This window comes from Henckelia pumila, chromosome 2, assembly GCF_033568475.1.
Source record: "Henckelia pumila isolate YLH828 chromosome 2, ASM3356847v2, whole genome shotgun sequence".
Taxonomy (NCBI): Eukaryota; Viridiplantae; Streptophyta; class Magnoliopsida; order Lamiales; family Gesneriaceae; genus Henckelia; species Henckelia pumila.
The window spans coordinates 104,731,543-104,755,371 of NC_133121.1; the positions used below are offsets into that span (position 1 = coordinate 104,731,543).

The window sequence follows — 23,829 nt, forward strand, 5'->3', positions numbered from 1 at the left end:
CCGGGGTGAATGGAGTATGGAGATGCGTGAGCCTCTGCTAAGATCTCAGCTCTCAACTGATCGACTTTCGGTACCTACATCCTACCACGGTACTGAACAATGCCATCCAAAACTGTATACAGAAGATTACCCTTGGCCTCATCTCTCTGTCTTCATCGCTGCAACTCCTCATCAGTAGACTGTCCATCCCTGATCCGATCTCGTAGAACTGGCTGCACCGTCAACACTGACAAGCTTGGTGCATGACCACTCGAGTAAAACTCCAAATCAAACCTCTGAATCTCACTCTGCAGTGGTAGCTGCACTGACAAACACGATACCACTGACGACTTCCGACTCAAAGCATCGGCCACTACATTAGCTTTACCCGGATGGTAGCTAATGTCACAGTCGTAATCCTTCACCAACTCCAACCATCTCCGTTGCCTCATGTTCAACTCCTTCTGAGTGAAGAAGTATTTGAGGCTCTTATGATCAGTGAAAATCTTGCACTTCTCGCCATACAGATAGTGCCTCCAGATTTTTAAAGCGAAGACCACTGCCGCTAACTCCAAGTCATGTGTCGGGTAATTCTTCTCATGAATCTTCAACTGCCTCGATGCATAAGCAATAACCTTACCACACTGCATAAGTACTGCGCCTAAACCTAGCTTAGACGCATCGGTGTACACCACTAACTCCTCGTGTGGTACTGTCATCGCTAAAACCGGTGCAGTAGTGAGTGCTTCCTTCAGCTGATCGAAGTTCCTCTGACAGTCTGAACTCCAAATAAACTTCGCGTTCTTCTTGGTTAAGGAAGTCAAGGGTACTGCAATAGAGGAAAAACCCTTGATGAACTTCCTATAGTATCCTGCCAAACCCAAGAAACTGCGAATCTCTGAAGCATTCTTCGGAATACCCCATTTCTGAACTGCCTCAACCTTCGACTGATCCACTGCAATCCCATCTCTCGAAATAATGTGGCCAAGAAATGCCACCTGCTTGAGCCAAAACTCGCACTTGCTGAACTTGGCATACAAACGATGCTCCCTCAAAGTCTGCAAGGCTGTCTGTAGATGCTGTCTATGCTCCTCAACGCTCCTAGAGTAGATCAAGATATCATCAATGAAGACTATGATGAACTGATCAAGATACGGCTGAAATACCCGGTTCATGAGATCCATGAAAACCGTTGGAGCATTGGTCATCCCAAATGGCATCACTAAGAACTTGTAAGGCCCATAACGTGTCCGAAAAGCAGTCTTGGACATATCTGCCTCTCTAACTCGCAGCTGATGGTAACCAGATCGCAGGTCGATCTTGGAGAACACTGAAGCTCCCTGCAACTGATCAAATAAGTCCTCTATCCTTGGTAGTGGGTACTTATTCTTCACTGTGACCCTGTTGAGCTCTCGATAATCGATGCACAATCTCATACTGCCATCCTTTTTCTTCACAAATAACACTGGAGCTCCCCATGTAGAAAAGCTAGGACGAACAAAGCCTTTCTCTAATAATTCCTGTATCTGCTCCTTCAACTCTTTCATCTCGGTAGGAGCAAGTCTGTATGGTGCCTTAGAGATAGGCACGGTGTCTGGCACTAAGTCGATGCTGAACTTCACATCTCTCACTGGTGGAATTCCTGCAACATCCTCCGGTAATATGTCCGGAAAGTTACGAACCACCTCTATCTCTGATAATGATCTGCGAGGTGATTCTGTGGCCGTGACAATACTTGCTAGAAAACCTTGGCAACCCCGTTTCAACAACTTCCTTGCCTGAATAAGAGATATCACCTGAAGAATATCACTGCTCTGAGATGCATGAAAAGTAAACGGGTCGCATCCCGGCGGTTTCACTGACACTGTCCTCCGACGAAAATCAATCGAAGCTCCATTGACTGTCAACCAGTCCATACCCAATATCAAATCAAATCCACTCAACGGCAAAACCACCACATCTGCGCAAATGGAGTGCCCCTGAAGCTCCAACTCCAGTTCTCGAATGACACTAGAGGTAGAAATAATCTGTCCTGATGGCATAGTGACATCATAACCACTGTCAACAATCTCGGGTGTGATGCCTATCCGTCTGATAAACTCCAGGGAGATAAACTAATGCGTAGCCCCTGAATCTAGCAACGCAAACGTGGAGTTGCCTCCAACTAAAATTCTCCCTGCACGCAGAAGAATCCCAACAATTTCATACCACTACTAAACTTTCCCCAAAGAGTCGCTAAAACCCTTAATTCTAATCACAAGTAAAACATGCTTCTTATTCTAACATGAAAATAGATAATCCAAATAACAACAATTCCACAGAAAAATGAAATTCTTAACCAAAGGAAGAAATTATAAAATACTAGAGGTAAGATATACCAGTGATCAAGGAGGTGTCTGGGTCTGCCTCCTCTGCCTGCATGACGAACACTCTACCAGCGGTGTTCTTCTTCCTCGGGCAGTTAGCTATCTGATGCCCTAGCTCCCTACAGTGGAAACAAACTCCTGCTCCCAACAGACAAGGTCCCGAATGCATCTTCTGACACTTCGGGCAAGTAGGAAAACCTATAGCATTAGGGGCCCCGCCCCTCAACTGTTGTGGCCTCTACTGCTGTGGCCTCTGCTGCGGATTCGGGCCCTTAGATGGCCCAGTAAACTGCTTCTTCGCAGGAGGCTGCGAAGATGGTCGCTGATACCCAGACTGAATCTGTCTCTTCCCCTGCTGCTCTCGCTGTATCTCTCTCCTACCCTCCTCTGACCTCAGTGCTCTACTAACTGCCGCCTCATATGTAGCGACGTCCATCATACGTACGTCATGCTTGATATCCGCCCTCAGTCCCTCCACAAACTGCCTCATCTTCTCTGGTGGACTGTCTGAAATCAGAGGCACAAAATGACAGCCCCTCTCGAACTGGCTCACATACTCAACCACTGACCTGTCCCCCTGTCGGAGACTCATAAACTCCCGGATCATGCGACTGCGCACATCCTTCGTGAAATATTTGGCATAGAAGATACGCCTAAACTCCGCCCAAGTCAATGTAGGAAGATGTACTCCCCTGGCAGCACCCTCCTACCAAAGAGCTGCATCTCCCCTCATCATATACGTCGCACAATTCACCCTGTCGGTGTCAGTAATCCTCATGTATGCAAAGATGGACTCCAAAGAATGAATCCACCCCTCAGCCACCAGTGCATCGGTGGTACCAGTGAACTCCTTCGGCCCCTTCTTCTGGAACCGCTCAGCTATGTCCTCCTCATGGGACATTCTAGGACGTGAAGCCTGCTGCTTTAACAAAGCAGTAACCCCTGCCATCAAAGTAGCATTGGCCTGCTCCAATGCTGCAAGTGGGTTCTGCGGAGGTGGAGGTGGAGGTGTAGATTCCCCACGTCTGTTCATCGGTCTGGGAGGCATTCTGCACCACCACATGTTTTTTTACGTAAATCGCAATGCATAACTAAGTGTTTTAACATTAATGCTAACTTAAATTCTTAAAATTAAATCATGCTGTAAACACTTAAAACTTACAGACCGGTAGCGTGGATTTCTGAGCTCGCATAGCAGTAATGACCCCTCCAAGGACCGTGCTTTGATACCAACTGAAACGACCCTAACTCTCTAATATAAATAAATATGCGGAAAATTTTTTTTTATATACTTACTAAGTAAAGATATGTACATACATGCCCATACATATATGCACAGAATAAATAGATTTAAAAATAAATAAACTAAATAAAAATGCAACCTTTAATAAATTAAATATCTGAGTCAAACATTTAATAAAATACTGACATAAGCAAAAATAAATAAAATTTTGCATGCACTGAAAATATTTAAATAAAATATTCCATACTGTCAACCACTGAAAATAAATAAATAAATGTATAACATGCTAAAATATTCAAAACATGCATAAAGACTCAGACGACTATCACGGTCACGGGGTCACTGCATGTCTGCTCATATGTCCTCGCCGCCGGTGGGTACCACATCCTCCTCTACGTACTCACCTGCACCATACTAGTGTAGTGAGCCTAGAGGCCCAACATGCTAACATAACAAGGGTTTAAAATAATTTAAATCACTTTAATACTAATACATAACATATACATGAATGAGCATGCTAAAAAAAATATCATGACATAACATAACTTAAATTAACTTAAATATCATAATCATACATAATACATAAACATTGTTGAGCAAAGTATTTTCTAACATCGCATGGTTGTATCCATAGTGTAACCTTAAATCATACATTAAATACTGATCAGCGTGGAAACTAACGTACGTGGCGGTGACAAATCACCTCTTAAATTGGCAGTAAACTGCCCTTCAATAGTTCACATATGGGGACTAATCTCCTCAAATTGTCACACTACTTCAACTTCCAACATAAAAATTATTTTTTTTTTGCTCAACCTTAAACATTAAATCATGAATAAAAATTATTTCATGAATGCATGTACTTAAATAAAATGTGTGTCCTTCATATATATTTAATTTAATTTTTATACTAACATATAAATACTAAAATAACATTCATGCATAAAATAATTAAATATATATTTAGGGCACATGCAATTTCTCATGGTTTGTGTTGGACTGCTGGCCTTAATTCTCAAGCCCATTTACTTAAATCTGGCCCATTAATCCTGAGACTGACCCATTAACATACTTAAGCTCAATAATTAATTATTCTAAGCCCAAATAATTAATTAAAGCCCATTAAAACAATCCTGGCCCAATAACATTCTATTCCGGTCCAATGGGCCCAAAAGCCCAAAGACTGATTCAACAACTTTCATGGGCTCCCAAGCCCATAAAAATTATTAGGCTAACTTAAAATAATTATTCAAGCCCATTAATAAACTTAAATGTAGCTCATTAATTTAATTAATCTAATTAGCCCAATTAAAACACTTTAACTTAATAATTAACTTAAAAAAAATAAAATACCCGAGCCCGACTAACTTGACCCGGACTCGGACCCAACTAACCTAACCCATGACTCACTGACTTGACCCGGACCACCAACCCGACCCGGAAACCCACCTGGAACCCTAACACCCGACGCCCTAGCCCCAATTCTGCTGCGGCCGTGAGCAGCAGCCACTCCTTGGTTGCTGCCAGCCTGCTCCGGCCGCCCCTGGCCGGAGCGCCGCCGCCCAGACGTAGCCCACGTCTGGGCGGTTCGAACCTAGCCCCTGAACCCAAACCATGCAGCCCAGCCCCTAGCCGAACCAAGCCCTTCCCGTGAACCCTATTCTGCGCACTACAGGAGGCCGATCGAACCTTCTGGTTTTCCTGGGCTCGTTTGGCTCAAACCACTCGAGCCATTCAAGTTCAGGCTACCCTACAACCCTCTGAACCTCTGACCAGCAGCTAGATGCAACCATGGCTAAGAAAAACGTGAGTATGAACCAACAATCCAACAAAACCGTGCGCCTTCATCGAAACTCAAACCATTTTCTGAAAAAAAAAAAAAAAAAACTTACAAATTTTCGATGCATAACATTACACACACTATAACAACTGATATGGATCTCCTGCTCCAGCGGAGTAAATACAACTAAATCCATATCTAATGATACATAAGGTAATCTATGTCTCTTAACAAAGAGACTAGAAATAAAGGAATGCGATGCTCCAGTATCAATTAAAACAAGTGCAGGAATACCACATAACAAAAAGGTACCTGCCAACATGCGATCACTTTCCTCAGTAGCCTGTTCTTGAAACAAAGCAAATACCTGCCTTTGAGTTTGGGAACGGTAACCAGAAGAACTCTGTGGTGCTGGCTGCTGTCGTGGAAAAGTAGAAGCCTGAGATCCAACCTGTGATCCCGATCCACTAGCAGAATCCATGCGCTGAGGATAATCTCTCCACAGATGTCCCTACTGACCACAAATATAACAAACACCAGTAGCTCTCCGACATGAAGCTGCAGGATGCTTCCCTCCACAGTGACTACAAAACTCCTCCTTCTTCTTCTTTTTCCCAAAACGGAACATACCTCGTGAACCACGAGATCCAGATGAAGTAGTATGAGTAGAAGAAGACGTAGGTTCAGATTGCACAATAGATTGAGCTCTAGGCTCAAATGATCCACTAAGCTGTGCTAGCATCAACAACTGTGCACGCCTGTTGCTGGTCTCCACAAGACGGCAACGGTTCACCAAAGTCTCATAAGATACTAGGTCATCACAGACAACAACCTGTGAGTAGATATCTTGGTTCAGGCCTTGTAGAAAGAGATCATACTTCGATGCATCACTCTCATTAATATGAGGACTGAAAGGTAGCAGTTCAAGAAATCGTTGCTGATATTGATCAATAGTCATTGATCCTTGCCTCAGAGTAAGCAACTCCATCGATCGTGCTTGGCGAACAGCTGGAGGAAAATATAGTTTCTGGAACTGCTGACAGAAATCTACCCAAGTCACCTGTCCTCTCTCAGTACGTGCCTGAGCAGCTTTGGCATCCCACCAAAAACGTGCACGATCCTCTAGAACAAATTCTAGAACTTCCAATTTCTGATCCTCAATACAATCGAAAGCACGAAAAGTACTCTCGAGTTTAGACATCCAACTTCTTGCTTGTTTAGGATTCTCGCCTCCCACCAAAGGTTTCGGTCCTACTTGCATGAATTTATTGATAGAGTAGCGACGTCTACCCTCATGATGACGATGTTGATCATCATGATGGCGGTGATGATGATGATGATGACCACCTCCCTGGCCAACACTACCGTGACTCTCGTCAGCCATATCCTGAAAAGAATTGCACATTAAAATCCCAAATGCGCAAGAATTACTCAAAACTAATTCTAAATCCCAAGTACTAATCCCAAAATCTAAGCATGCTCTGATACCAAAAATGTAGTGACCCTGCATGGTATAATCTACTAACTGGCAACTAATAGCATGCATTAAACTTAATACAGCAAAATAACTTAACAGAGTAAAACGTGCGGAAATATAACCATAAATTACATATCAGCTTAGTATAAAAGTGTCAAGCTTATTCATCAGTAGTGATACAACCATATCGAAATACTTAAAAGTAAACATTATACAACTATATCGAATCCTGCTGTATAATAAACTCCTCAAGGCCTGCTCCGTAATCCTGCCTTGAACCACCAGCTCCGTCCATCCTGAGACCTGCCCCATGAAATAGTGTGTCCAAGATAACAACTAGGACGTGAGCGCTAACGCCCAGTACATAAACATGAGTGCACATATAAATATGATGCATGCAACATGATGACTGGTCAAGGGTCTTCTGAAAAGTCATGCTCAGTACCGGCGCCACATGAGTGCTGCCACCGCACGGATCAACCTCTGGGTGCAACCACACTCATCTAGTACACTAGAGTAGACAGACATAAATGCCCCGCCGTTGCGGTACTCTCAGTGGCAGACTATCGAGTATAGAGCTGAGCGGCTCTATAGTCAGGTATAACAAGGTATAGGCTCAACATGTATATGCACATGACATATGAATATAGAAAGCGATAAATCATATATCATGTCATATAATAATGCCAAATAAATGCAACATATAAACATGTATACTCGCTAGCAATCTCAGTCAATGTGTACGTACCTCTAGGCTAGTTCAAGTATAGTAGGATCCTAGGTTCCAAGCCTATATTCAAAAGTTTACCGTATCACTACATAAATTCTATAAGTCTTAACTAAGCTAATAAGTACTCTCAAAACTTAAATAGATTCCCGGACCATACCTTCGTCCGTAGATAGCCCTTTTGAGTCGCTAGTCCCGGATGACTATAACCACTCCTTGGTTATTCCAGAACCTCTATTATAACCAATAGGGCCCTCAAGTGTATATCTCACACTATATAACTGAAGAAGGAACCTCGAGAATTCGTATTTCAAAATGAAATCGAATGAGCCCTATTTATAGGAAAAGTTTCGGACAAGTTCGGGCCCTCCGAACCTAAGTTCGGATCGTCCGATCCAACTCACTGTCTGCATGAGAGACACGTCGAGTTCGGATCGTCCGATCTCTACTTCGGGTCGTCCGAAGTGCTCTAAGTCCGACACTTGTCAAAATTCATTGCTGAGTAATCCTGCCTACTTGGCACAAACAAGTTCGGGCCGTCCGAACTTGAGTTCGGATCGTCCGAACCAGCCTTAACTTCGAAGTCAACAAGCTCACCTTCAGAGCCCCCGGTGGTCAAGTTCGGGCCATCCGAAGTCCTCTTTGGATCGTCCGAACTGGTTCAGACAATGAAATTTCATTTCTTGCTTCTGAAGTCCGATTAAATCCCGAAATTGGTTAATTACCAACCCTTAATCAAGTTTAACATATTAGTATCTTAAAATGAGTTCTGGGTTACTACAAGATATGATATGATAACATCAATAATATCACAAATCAAGTTAATCAAGGAAATAAATAACTTATATAAAATTACTTCATGTTCAAAAAAGACAAAAGATATTAATTAAAATCTTTTCAAAATATGATGATTTTAAGGAATAAAATATTTCTTTCAATCTCCCCATTTTTGCCTTTCTGAACAAAACACATTTAATCCATAAACAAATCAACTTAACTCCCCCTTAATCAAAACTCCTCCTGAATAGATTCTTCCCCTAAGTATAAGCAGAGGTGTTGTCACGAAATGTGACAACATCTAGCTACGACACTCCAAATCAAAAAAACATAAGTGCAAGGAGAAACAGAAACAAGAAAACATAGCAGAGCTAACATCACAAAATATTTTTGATTAGGATCAGAGCAAAAACACAATACTTAAAACTAAAATCAACTGAAATTAAACTAGCAAAACCAAAGCAAACAAAACTAGAATTGATTGCTTTTGGATGAGCCGTCAGCTTCAGTTTCTTCTTCCTCTTCTCTCCCTTTTTATTCAGAAGGGCCCGCTCTACTTTGTAGAGACTCATAGTGAGCCTTCAACCCTTCGTAATAGGCTAGATCTGCCTTAGCTTGGGTAATCTTCTGCTCAGCATGCAGCAGTTAAGCTTGAATTAAGTTAGGATCAATATCTTGATCAACAGATGGGGGTACAAAAACAGCAGTGGCAGAGGAGGTGTTGGCAACACCTGCCACAATACCTGCGGCAACATCTGATTCAAACCAAGGAAGGTTTATTTTCCTATTTCCTTTGAGTAATGCAGGTGCGATCTTTAGCAATTCCCTAGGCGCAGTAAGAAGCTCGTCATCATCCTTCTCAATCTCTTGAGACAACAACATAGAATAGATTAGGGATAGATAAGGCAGCTTCAATGTTGGTTGAGCACAATCTGCAAAGGCCATGACTGTGTCAAACACAAGTCGGTCGTAGTTGAATGCAATTCTAGTTCCAATAGCATACAAGACAGGAGCTTGATGCTTGGTAACCACAGTAGAATTCCCGGAAGGAGTCCAGGTCTTCACAGCAGTTTTGTGTAGAATAGAATACAATGAAGTAAGCTTGGCAGCCTACAATTTCTTAGGGTGAGCTGGAAAAATAGTGACTTGTCCTCCTGTGATGACAGAAGTCATCTCATCCATTGTAGGAAGTGCATCATCATCACTGGTAGGAGTCTAGAGAAATCCAATTATGATAGCGGGACTGAAAGAGAAAATTTGCCCACGCACATACACTTTCCCATACTTCATGTACCTTGGATCCTTCACAGCTTCAGTGAGATTGCATTAGAACTCTCGCACAAGTTCTCTGTAGTAAGGACCAACAGTAATAACTGTAGAAAGTATGTTCCTTACCTCAAAAAATCTAATCATGTTCTGAGCACCATAGCTCTCTACATCAATGTTGTGTTCCTCAAGGAACTCACGATCTGCATACTTATCCCAGCAGTCAGAAATCTCCTTGGAGTATAAAGTAGATGAATAGGATGAGTTTACCCGGTATTCTTCACCCAAGGTGTTGTCCAGGGTGTCGGCAACACCTCAGCACCTTCTTCTTCTTCTTCATCAGAGTCACCAGAAACTGACTCTTCTTCCAATTTCTTCTCAGCATCTGAACCTTCACTCGAATCAGAGCTGGAACTATCAGAAGGTTGTGGGCGGTTATCAGCAAATTTCTTAAGCATCTCCTCATCTGGTTCATAATCAGATTCATGAATAGGAGCTGTAGCAGCAGACGTAGGCTTTTTGCTTGTAGACTTCTTCATTTTAGCCATGAACTGGGCTATTGACATCTCCTCATCATCATACAGAATAGAAGGTGCAGTAGATGATGGTTTCTCAGGAACAGGAATGTATGCAGAAGCATCTTTCTCTTCAGCAGCAACAGATTGAGTTTCTGACTCTATGGATTCATCCTCAGAAGACGAATCTTTCTTTGATGGCTCAAATAGAACGGGGATAGTTGGAAAAGATGGTTCCATGGCACTAGCTTTTCTTCTTTTTCGATGCACCAGCTTAAAATCTTCATCGGAGCTTGCATCACCAGAAGAGAATTCGGTGTCTACGAGAGAAAGTCTGGATGGTTGACCCTTTCCTCGAAATCTTTTCGAAGCAGTGAAGTCTTGATTGTAGCCAGCTTGTCTCTTGGATCTACGGGTCAAGGGTTTCGAAGGAAACACCTTGTTAAGCACGCTCATGTCTGACAAATTTCCACATCAATGGCATTACCAGGCTCTCCTAGAGCGATGGAGTCCAGGGGCACAGGTTCTTCTGCAACAGGAATCAGGGCTTGTTCAATCACGGGGTGTGGTGATGTAGGTGTTGGAACACCTTCCGCAGCATCCTCTGTATAGCCCATCTCAGATCGAATATCTTGGGGATCAAAACCTTTTCCTGCCATTTTAATATGCGAGAGTGAAAATACGAATAAAAATTTAGGGTATTGATAAAACAGGGAGCACTTGAGAATAAGGAGGTTCGAGAAGAAGCAGCAATATATTTCTATAACAGATAAGAACAGATAAGAACCTAAAAATATAACACACCAAACCTTTTCCTATTCTATCTCGGATTCTTAGTAGGCCCCAACGGTAACTATCCAAGAACGGTAACAAATCCATTTTAAATTAGGCTACAAATCTCGTTGATTCTCACCGATAATCTAGGCCCAAATATTTTACCAAATATTTCTAAGTTTAACTACTCATCAGAATATAACACCATGAAATAAAATTCAATCCCATTCAAATTCAAAAATTCAGATGATAGGGCAAAATTCAAAATTTTTGTTTGATCAGAATTCATAACCTTTCGGCCAAAGATATTCACAAAATAAAAATATGCATGTCCTAATTATGTCTAAAAACAGAGCATGACATAAAAATAAAATGCAATTATATGCACAAATATATGTTGGCAAGTGAGGTGTTATCCACGATGTTGACAACATCTTCCAGCAACACTTCAGGATTCTAAAAATTTTATATCCACTTTATTATTTTTACAAAAGTGGTAGCCAGCACACTAAAGGCACGATCTTCAAATGGACCCCTTTAGGTAGTTTTTTCCATTTGCTTCTGATTATCAATCAAATTTGATGATTGACTCAATTCAAGCTTAATCATTCTTGTTTTTTTGTTATTCTGATTTTGCAAAGTCACTTTTCATTTGGAACAAGATCATGGAATACACGAACGTCCCTCCACTACTTCGTGACTTAGTTAGAACTCTTCTTCGATTAATCCAAATTAAACTTTAAAATAATTTACAATGAATCCTGAGTGAAAACTAGTCAATGATTACAAAGTATCCAACACATCACAAAACAGAATGAATGCATGAATGCAATATGCCTAAGATCCTAAAAATGCACATGCATGTAAAGGTGTTGTCACCGGGTGTTGGCAACACTCCTGACAACATCTATGTTTTGTTTATAATGCACATATACTGAGAGACTTCCTTAGACTTGAAAATCTCTCGAAATCCAAGCTTTGTGAATATATCAGCTAATTGGTTATTTTTTCCAACAAACTCAATTAAGATCATGCTTTTCTCGACCAAATCTCAAATGAAGTGATGTCTAATGTCAATGTGTTTGGTTCGAGAGTGTTGTACTGGATTTTTGGATATATCAATGGCACTAGAATTATCACAGTACACAATAGAAGTATCACTCTTAACACCATAATCATTTAGCATTTGATTCATCCAAAGGAGTTGTGAGCAACAACTACCAACAACAACATACTCAGACTCGGCAGTAGACAGTGAGACACAGTTGTGTTTCTTACTATACCATGACACTAAGTTATTACCCAAGTAGAAACATCTTCCCGAAGTGCTCTTTCTCTCATCTAAATCTTCAGCCCAATCAGCATCACTAAACCCTACCAAATTCAAATTGGTTTCTTTAGTGTACCACAAACCCAAATTCAAAGTACCTGCCACATATTTCAGTATATGTTTCACGACCTTTAGGTGAGTAATTTTTGGGTTAGACTGGTATCTAGCACACAGACAAACACTATACATGATATCAGGTCTAGTAGCACTTAAATACAAAAGACTACAAATCATGCTTCTGTAGAAGGTGTTGTCAACACCTTCGGCAACATCCTCTCTAGACAGTTTTTCATTAGACCCCATAGGTGTGCGCATGTGTTTAGTGTTGTCATTCAGAAACTTTTTCAGTAGATTTTTAGCATACTTGCTTTGACACAAAAATATACCATCATGCATTTGTTTTACTTGCAAGCCCAAGAAATATGTTAACTCACCAAACATGCTCATCTCAAATGTAGAAGACATGCACTTCACAAAATCATAAACAAGTTTATCATTTGAAGCGCAAAAGATTATATCATCTACGTAAATTTGGCAAATTAAGATATTAACTTGAGACTTTTGCACAAATAAAGTCTTATCAACTTCACCTCTTTTGAAGTCAATATTGAGCAAGTACTCGGTTAGTATTCCATACCATGCACGTGGTACTTGCTTCAATCCATACAATGCCTTTTTTAACTTATACACATAATCAAGATGATTTGGATCCTCAAACCTTTTAGGTTGTTTCACAAAAAACTTCTTCATTTAGGATCCCATTCAAAAAGGCACTTTTTACATCCATTTGAAAAATCTTCATCCCCATGTTACACGAAATAGCAAGCAAAAGTCGGACTGACTCAATACGGGCTACAGGAGCAAAGGTTTCATCAAAATCAACCCCTTCAACCTGTGTATACCCTTGAGCTACCAACCTAGCTTTATTTCTAATGATGTTTCCCGACTCATCAGTTTTATTTTTAAAAATCTATTTAGTTCCTATGACATTACCATGAGCAGGACACGGTACTAAGTACCAAACATCATTCCTAACAAATTGTTCTAACTCTTCATGCATATCATTGACCCAAAATTCATCTTTTAAAGTCTCTTCAACCTTTTTGGGTTCAATGTTTGACACGAAACAAGAGAATCTTACCTGAGAATACGTAGAACTCATGCACAATAAACCTGCCATCTTTCGATAATCCATTTTCTCTTTCCTTCGAGTTTGCAAGTCTCCATGCACATCTCCAATGACCAGTGAGACTGGGTGATTCTTCTGAATTCTGCTTGGAACATTCTTTCCAGCTTCGTTTACCTCACTGTTCTCATCAGTAGGCTTTTCAACTTTTGATTCTAGATTTTCTGTAGGAGGTGTTGTCGGAGGTGTTGGCAACACTCCTTGGACAACATCTGAATTTCCAGAATTTTCCAGCAGATCATCAACTTCATCCTCAGCTGTTTTCTTCTTTAGATCTGCAAAGTCATCAAAAACAACATTAATGGACTCAAAAATAGTCCTTGTTCTCAAGTTATACATCCTATAGGCTCGGCTATTTCACTACAAAAAAAACTCCTAAAGACAACATTTTTTATCAGTTGTGATAAGGGGTTTAAAACTGTTGTAGAAGGCTGTGTTGTTAAAAAGCACGCTCAAAGACAACAGTTAAAAACTGTTGCCCCTTACCACAACTGATAAAAAATGTTGTCTTTTTTCAAATAAAAAACAAAAAAAAATTAAATTTAATATACAAATTTTCAATATTATAAATAATTTAAAATACAAAATTCAAAAATAAAATTTAATATACAAATTTCCAACATTAGGAATAATATTTACAATATTTTGAATATGTATTCGGACATGTATAAAGAGTTAATTTAATAACTCGGACATATTCTAATGGTTGCTCGAATGGATCTACCCAACATTCATCTTCTCAAACAACTTTCTTCAATCTTTTCTTGAACTTGTTTAATTCAATCATGCAAAGACCTTTTTTCAACCTTCAAATATCAAATTCTACGTAGTTACACAATTATAATATTCTCATACTAGAATAAAATTCATTATAGTACTTATCAAAACTTAATCAATAAGTTTATCAATCTTTTTTTTCAAATCCTCGATTCTTTGATATTGTTGAAAAAATTATCAAATTTTACATAAGAATAACTTGGAAAACGCATATCATGTGGATATGGAAAAAGGAAACAGGAAGCTACAGAGTAGCACTCAAACCACATAAATCTCTAATTCAATAAATTAGCAGCGAATTACTAGTTGACCTGAGCTTTCTTAGGGAAGCCAACAAGCGTACTGACTAGTTAGCATATATATATGTATAACAATGCATGTACCTCAATTTTTTTTTGAACCAAAAGTTGGTTCAATAATAATTCATTATCTATGATTTTTCATTGAACTTCAATTTCTACTTGGAGTGGAGTAACAAGTAAGCACATCATGTATAACAATGCATACAACAATATCTATTTACACGCACATACTATGCTCTCGCAACACTTTATTTACATTTTTCCATAACTATCTAGATGCATGGCACCTGCTACTTCACTATCATCCCTCAGTAATGGACAAGTGATGATCAACTTAACTCTAATTTAATGGATTTTCAGAAAGTCAAATTAAATTTTCTGAACCATAAACTAACCGGCTGGTGGCTTGCAGACTTGATCGAATTGTAACCACCCACAAGCTTAACAAAACAATCATCTTCACTGCAAAATGAAAGCCCTAAAACTTAGTTGCAATGGTAAATATATAAATCTAATGAATACACTTGAAATACTTGGTACATACAAATTGGTGGAAAGTTAAAATATAATACGGTAGCTTTAATGGCAATAAAATGGCTTACATGAAATCTGAAATCACAAATATTTTCCAGGGATTCGGCAATTTTGACCTTCTTTAGCACTGTAGTATTTATAACCTAAAACAAACAAAAGAATGAATGCATGCCGCCTAAATTCTTGAAAAAGTAATAAAGCGAAATTAATTGATTAATTACCCTCTTTGTTTTCTCTAGATCACACTCCACAGACTTTATTCTGTTGAGAGAATACTGAAGTATTTGCTCTTTCTCTAGTGAAATTTCAGTTGGCTTATGCGCGAGTTCTTCCAATATCCACTGCATCATCAAAGTACCTAATACAGATTCAACACAATTTTAAGCTTTGGCACAAGCCATGGTGTCATGTTACATAGATTTTTTATACTAATTTGCGTATTTGAAGCCTTATCTATTGCTTACAAATTAATTAATTCACATTCCACATGCAAAACAAAATAATAATAATAATAATAATAATAATAATAATAATAATAATAATAATAATAATAATAATAACAACAACAATTTGAATAATCACAAGTTGATCAGAAAAAAAATAAACCAGACATTTGGATCAAAGTACACAGCGCAAGATAGCAGAGAACAACATATAGAATATCTTCATTAAAAATCTTAAACAAATAAGAATCATCACTAAAAGAAGCACAAAAATCAGAACACAAATGGAAAAGTGATCTCTGTTTTATTATAGATACACAATTAAACAATCTCGGATACACGCTGCTAATGAAGTAAACAAACTAGACCATATTATCCTCTCATAGTTATCCATAGATCCAATGAAAAATCTGGATAGATGATATACCAAATTTACATACTAATCTAAAATGTTGAGGTTCAAAGCAGATCATGAATCCTAAACGAACGCAACACCAACCAAGAAATACAATCTACCATATTATTGGCCAGAAATGAAAAATGAAAAAAACTCTTTAAACATACGCCAACTCATAAGAATTTCTAAAGACATTTAAATATTTTAAAAGAAGACACGTACACGTACAATCACATCTATGTGCACGAAAACTGCATCAGCTCTTCATCTGCTACTTGATGCGGTGCACCGCTTATTGATGGATTGATGTAAAGTACCCTTTGGTAATTAGGAAAAATCTTGAATTTTAGTAGAACAGAGCTGTCATCTGATTGAATAAGAACTTTCTGAGTCAATTGCTTATCGAATGATGCATTGGTAAGGGCTGTGGACACCATATTCATGATTATGTCAAGATTCTTGTTTGAAGCAAGATATGCAGCATTCTGATAAAAAAGAATGTATATATTATTGGATGGAATTCAGTTAAATAGGTAGGGAATAATGTGACACTGAAGAATCACCTGAATAAAGATCAGTACTCAAGTTACTGCTTTTGTCTTGGCCAGTTCCAAGAACTAGGGAAGGGTCACATACTTCCCCTTATTCTTGTTTCCAGTTTCTAATGAGTCCGTTGTCAAAGAAACTCTTGATTTGAGCTGAATTTGATTGCAATAAAGGAATAATTTCAGCGCAAATAGGTAAAAGAAAAGGGTTGGACTGAGAATTTATCCATGTTCATCAAATTTGAGAAGCTTACGACTTAAAGATTGAATTTTGCTCCATGTGAGATCAAAGGAAAAGATTTCATTTACTGATTGGATTTCTGGTACGCTCGTGGATCTGTCCATGTAAAGTGTTGCTGCTGTAGTAGTCTTCATAAGGTCTGATCTGTCTAAGCAAAATGCAATTCCTTCTTTGGATACTTGAACCGAGCAGTCAATTATATCAGTACCGTCTTCTATTGCCTTTTGATATGCAAGATGAGTAGCTCCGGGGAAATCACCACTTGCTCCATTGTGGGATATGATTAAAGCTATCGAGAAAATGGCAAAAAAATCATCAAATAACAATAGTAACAAAATACTACACTATGAGAGGATGACATTAGATTTCTTCTTCCTTACTTGGAATGACTCTTGAAGCATTCTTATTCTGACGTATGCATCCTGCAATCAGAAAGATGGTTCTCATGTTAAAGAAAGAGTAAATGAAAACAAAAAGCTGATAACAGATTAAGGATTCATTGTAATATTTGCAGCAACAGATAACAGGTCGGTCAAGAAGTCGAACCAATTGCTTCTGAAGCAGTCAAAGGGAAATCTGTCAAAAAACCATCAACCAAAATTTGAGAATTTTTTAGAATTGAATGTACTCTCTGGTGGGATCGTAGCTGTAATTATAACTCAAATAGTTATCATTAGCAAAATCCAAAGCGTAAACCGTAAGGCCTTGCTTGTGAGTCTTGTACGAGGTTTGTTCCAAGCTGCAAGACTCTTGCCTTGTCCATAGGACAAATGTATGACTGAGGTACAAAAATCCCAGATGCAATAGATTTGATCACAGAGAGCTTGTTAGCAAGTAAACCGTACGTCTCGTTAGTCGTGGGTTCTTGAACATCTTGTGCAAGAAACTGGAAAATGATTTTTGTTTTGGCCGCCCCCAACTTTGGTCGAATGCTCTTCAAGAAACCTATCTCAGGAGATGAGATGAACTCTGGTAATACATCAGTTCTCTCTAGCAGAAACTTCTCCGGACTGATTTTATTTTGCTGATAGAAGAAATCCTACTGAAAATGACATCTCAAGATAAGCCAAAAAATATTATGAACCTTAACGCAAACCAAATATATATGCGAAGATAAAGGGAGACCTGAATGTTCAGCCACATTCTTGGAGGAATTTTCAGTGGAATTGCATGTTACCGTTGATTGCCAACTGGGAAGGACTTATGATCGGTGTACCATCGTATACTTCTGTTCTTGTGTATATATTATGGTGTACTGCAGGAGAAGAAGTTTACATATCAAGACAGCTACAATAATCGAAATAAGCCCTTATTATCATTACTTTACCATGCAGAGAACAGGACCCAGACCAATTCGTAGTTACAAAATATTGATTTCTTGGGGTAAAGACTATAATTTATTGCTTACTACATCGAAGAGTGAAGGAAAAAAGATGCATTATTTCAAGAACTTACGTCCTACTTTCTGGAAAATGACTTCGGCGGGGTAATCCAAGCCGAACCATCCATGGATTTCCTGTCCATTTATGTTGTACACCTTTTCTCCTTTAGGATCCACATCTTGAATATTCGTTGTGTTCATAAGATTGATTTCAGAAACACAAAAACCTTAATTGTCCTTTCTAAAATGCAGATTGCAATACAAAATCGTTCCAGGGAAAAAAAAATTAAATTCCAAATGAACTTCGAATGCGGAGAAATATGGTGGAGGTAATCTATGCCCACATAAATTCATAAATTCAGAGCCCATGATTCAAAATCAATCGCTTCGAAAAATTAAGAATTACATACCCGCCAAAACAAATAAAGGCTGAAGACAACTGAAACTCACGAAGAACAAAACTCGCACTACTTCAATTTGCGACAAGGCTTCGAGTTGCACAAATCGGACTCGCAAAGTTTGATCCATACCATGGTTGATGTCGCCTGTGCCTGGACTAAAGGTCACGAAGATCGCCGACCTGCTTACGACGGATTAAGGGCGGCGAGGGCGGCAGATTGGAGATTGGGTTAGGGCACCACGAGAAATCTTAGTTTGAGAATGAATGTAGGACAATACTTACGTTTATTAGATATTAGATTTAATTTAATTTTTTTAAATAAAAATATATAGACAACATTTTTATTCAAATTGTTGTCTTTTTACCTTAAAAAAATTCAGAAAGACAACATTTTTAACAAAAATTGTTGTCAATGAGCGTCTTTTTTAAAATTTGTTGTCTTCAATTTTAAAAAAACTCTCAAAGACAACAGTTTTTGTTAAAATTGTTGTTAAAAGATAAAAGACAACAGTTTATCCTTAAAAATGTTGTCTTTTTACTGTTGTTAATTCAGGATTTTTTTGTAGTGTTTGATGAATATCCCAAGAACATATACTTATCACTCTTAGCATCAAACTTAACAAGATGATCTCTATCATTCAAAACGTGACATACACATCCAAAAACATGAAAACATTTAAGATTTGGTCTTTTTTCCATGAGAATTTCATAGGATGTCATAGTAGTATCATTCCTCAAATACACTCTATTTGAAATATGACATGCAGTATTCAAGTCTTCAGCCCAAAAATATTTTGAAATATTTTTCGAACTCAACATTACTCTTGCCATTTCTTGCAAAGTCCTATTTTTTCTTTCAGCAATTACATTCTGTTGTGGAGTTTTAGGAGCAGAAAATTCATGAGAAATACATTTCTTATCACACAAACTAGCAAAAGAAGAGTTTTCGAACTCCTTACCATGGTAAGAGCGAATTCGGATTACCTTCAGATTGTATAGGTTCGAAATCTTAGTGAGTAGATTCTTGAAAGCATCAAATGTGTCTGATTTTTTTCTCTCAAAAAATTTACCCAAGTATATCATGAAAAATCATTCACACAAACAAAAGAATATTTCTTACCACCAAAGCTTTCAACATCCATTGGACCCATCAAGTCCATATGTAAAAGCTCAAGGCAGCGTGTTGTCATAGATGTTGGCAACACCTCGTGTGACACCCTAGTCTGCTTCTCTTTCTGGCATGCTTCACATACAAATGGAATACCAGATTTTAAGTTAGACATACCTCTGACAGCATCTAACTTACTCAAATTCTTTAGAGTCTTGAAATTTGCATGACCCAGTTTTTGATGCCATAAATCAAACTCATTCACTTTTTTATGTCTACAAGTCATCTCTTCTCCAAGTTGATAGCAGTTGTCCGATGACCTTGTACCTGTCATGACACACAAATTTGAATCATCAAAAACTTTGCATAATTTCTTATCAAATTGCACATGCAAATTATCATCACAAAGTTGGCTTATGCTTATTAGATTGGCGGTTAATCCTTCAACATGAATCACATTGCGAAGCTTAGGCAAACCAGCAACATTCAGAGTTCCCTTTCCAACAATGTTTCCCTTTGAACCTCCTCCATAGGTTACTTTTCCACTTTTTTGTTCAACATAATCAGTGAGAAACTTTTTGGAACCTGTCATATGACGTGAGCTACCGCTATCAAAGTACCAAGCACCTGAAACATTAGTTCTCAAAGCAGTATAAATCATATAACATTGAATATCAGTCTTTGGTACCCAAACTTTTCTTACATAATATCTGTTTCTGGAGATGTTTTGGGGAGGTGTTGGCAACACCTTCAATGCAGATCTATTCCTGTAGTCTTCCTGCAGCTTGAAAAAATATGGTTTAATATGACCAGGTCTATGACAATAATGACAAATGTACTTACGTTTCCTTCTAGACACAGACGGAGCAGTAGGTTGTGGCTTCGGTTTTGGAGGATCAATTGGTAAGGCCTTGACAAACACAGGGCCTTTTGAACTTTCACCAACCTCAAATTTGCTGTTTTCAAAACCTAAACCAGTTGTACCATTTCTTCCCATCATGAGTAAAGAATCAAGCTTGGAAGTGCTTGAATTAAACTTGGCCAATGTAGCTTTTGCTTTTCCGAGTTCTTCCTTGACTTGACTTAATTTCATGTCTTTCTTACTCAGCATGACTTCCAGCCTTGACACATCAGCCTTTAGATCAGAATATTTTTTTGAAAGAATATCATTCATCTTATTTTTCAATCCAATCAGTATGTAACTCTTCAAACATCATCCGAGCTTCTTCCATGGACATTGTTTCATCACCTGAATCATTATCATGCATATTATCAGTAATGGAAGAATTAAAACAAACTGACCTTTGGGAGATGTTGCGGCCAGGTGTGGCAACACCTGCGGCAACACCTAAAGGATTGACTTGAAACTTCTTCTTGCTCTCCAGTGCGGTAGATAAAGCAGTATGTCATTCTTCATCCTCTTGTTCTTCTTCATCAGACTCTTCATCCCTCAAAGACGTGTTCATAAATTTTCTCAGCGTGTTGGCACACTCATTTGCATAGTGTCCAAAACCTTGACAAACATGACATTGAACAGTGTCTAAATTCTTTGAAACAAACTTTTTCATCCCTTCCAGCATCAGTCGAGGCATAGGAGCATCAACAGGTTTCCTTGGTGATTGTTCTGGTCCAGTAATCCTCAAAGGCTTGTTAGAGAACATTGGAGCCTTGTGTTTTTTATCCGTCTTCCTTGACTCTTTCATCTTCTTCAAATAATCATTGAATTTCTTAGTCATGAGAGAGATCGAATCATCCTCTAAATCAGACTGATGAACTTCTTGATGAAATTGAACATATTCCTCGTATGAGGGCTTTGAAGCTTGAAATGCTATTGATTTCCCTTTATCCTTCTCTTGTGTTGTAGAGTTCATCTCAAATACTTGAAGGATACTTATCAATTCAGTCATCTTCATCTTTGAGGTGTCTTTTATCTCCTCAAGCGCCCAAATATTCCAATTGAATCTCTTTGGCAGAGACCGAAGAACTTTGTTCACCATAATTTCACTAGCAATAGGTCCTCCGAGAGCATGCGTCTCTGTAGCTATCTCCCTAAGCTTCTTGTCTTAATCAGCAATAGTCTCATTCTCATCCATCCTGATATTCTCAAATTTTGCATTTAGCAATCTCAGTCTTGTTCTTCTCACACTATCTGTTCCTTCACAGTGTTCTTGAAGAACATCCCAAGCATCTTTAGCAACAGTGCAGTCAGCTATGATTCCAAACATTCTCATATCTACCGATGAAAAAATTTCATTGAGTGCTTTAGCATTGTAGCTTGAACTTTGTGTTTCCTCGGCAGTCCAAGTTTCTTCTGGCTTGAGAATGTATTTTTCATCTTCATCTAGCGTCTTTGGAGGAGTCCAACCAGTCAAAATACTTTTCCAAGCACGAACATCCATAGCTTTTATAGTATATCGCATCCTAGTCTTCCATAGTGCATAATTCGTGTCATCAAGGACCGGAGGTTTCAAAAACGAATTCGCAACAGATGATAAGTCCATCTTATTCCCTGTAATAAAATAAACAAATCAAGATCAGTTCTTAGTGTATAAAGAATATGGCTCTGATGCCACTTGTAAGGGAATGGGGGTTGCACATAAACAGTTTGAGGTGTTGTCAAAAGGTGTTGACAATAACTACAATAACACCTTGAGTAATTTTGCAGCGGAATAAAATTAAAGCGTGAATAAAATAAACAATCAAACAATAAACAGACTCAAATGATTTAAGCAAGAGTATAAAATACTCTTGCAGTGCCTCAGGGCAAAACTTCACTAGAAATTATTCAAAGAGTTTTACAAACACTAAAACTAGTGATTATTGTAAAATCAATTTTCTCTAACATATGAGAAAATAAAACGAATAAAAATTAACTCCTAAAAATTCTATATGAAATATAATAAAAAAAATAAATCAAGGATTTGAAATTCTCGACGCCAAAACTTGTAGAGATGAAAACACTTTTTGATCAATAATCTTCAAGTGTTCTTCAAGCATCAAGTAAACACTATCGATACCGACTTCAGAAGATCTTCACTCAATCGTACGTGTATGAAGCCTTTTTGATAAACTCTCTCGGTCTCTCTATGTATCGGTTTATCTCTATTAATTGATCGGTCTCTCTCTCCAATATATAGACTTGAATCCTTCCTTGTAGATGTTTTCTTGTAGACATAGGATTCTCTAGATTTGACCATATCAAATCTACACAACATGAAAAACGATTCCCATTAGATATGATATGATAAAGTCAATAATATCACAAATCAAGTTAATCAAGGAAATAAATAACTTATATAAAATTACTTTATGTCCAAGAAAGGCAAAAGATATTAATTAAAATCTTTTCAAAATATGATGATTTTAAGGAATAAAATATTTCTTTCATATATATATATATATATATACATATATTATAATATGAGAACTCGCGATTGTTATCTTTTGGTGTATATTGATAAGTGAATCTATGAGTTAATAGTTTGTGAATCATTAACCAGGTAAGTCGCATTGGGCAAGATACGTGTTACAGACTCTCTAGAAAATTAAAATTGTTAGTAGAGAAAATCGAACTTCTGATCATCGATCAAACGCTCACCTATACTCCACCAATTCGTATATCTTGTCAAGAGACAATTGTCAAGTGCTTTATTCTTTAGATCCGAGCACTGAGCACTGTGCGACACTTATCAATCTACTCATTTCGAGATAATATATATTGTCACTCTAACTTTGGAAACTCGTGTTGTTTTACAAATCAATAATGCTAGCTTATTTATATTAATCACTTAAACTTTGAGAATATTCTAATATTTACGTACAAGTGAGAATATTCTAGAGTGTTTTAATCTATTGTCTTCCATGTACAATCAAAAAGATTCTAGATGTCCATGTTTCCATATCAATCTAGTATTAGACACTACTAATCACAACTAGAATATTACGTACGGAACCTGCAACACGATTTTAGGATGTTCAAGACATTTCATAACAACTTAGATGATTCAACTTACTTCTACCGAAATCTCGAGTATTCCGAGACCTTATGAACTTTTCTTTCTTCATGTAGGACTAAACTAAGATGATCCTTCCGTAGAAATGAGTTATATAATTATTGGTGGGCATTTCAAATTGAGTAATTCTTTAGTGAGATGATTTCAATAATTTATATATTTGAGACGGATCGGCTTGACACACTTTACAATAGAAAGTAATAGTTATGTTTTAAAAATAATAATTTTTTAATGCTTTGAATCAATAAGAGACTCATAAATTTGACCC

The 23,829-nt window shown here is 38.0% G+C and overlaps 1 protein-coding gene and 1 pseudogene across 1 annotated transcript; both read right to left on the reverse strand.

The window, feature by feature from the left end:
* Positions 1-15,154: 15,154 nt before the first annotated feature.
* LOC140878070 (glycerophosphodiester phosphodiesterase GDPDL6-like) lies at positions 15,155-18,409 on the reverse strand (annotated as a pseudogene).
* A 3,202-nt stretch (positions 18,410-21,611) lies between these two features.
* On the reverse strand, positions 21,612-22,049 carry LOC140878071 (uncharacterized). The gene has a single exon (XM_073281673.1). The coding sequence runs from the start codon at positions 22,047-22,049 to the stop codon at positions 21,612-21,614; it is 438 nt and encodes a 145-aa protein (XP_073137774.1).
* Positions 22,050-23,829: the final 1,780 nt, after the last annotated feature.

Excerpts from the sequence above, each read along its gene's own strand:
- LOC140878071 (XM_073281673.1), bottom strand. The coding sequence starts at position 22,049 with ATGGACTTATCATCTGTTGCGAATTCGTTTTTGAAACCTCCGGTCCTT.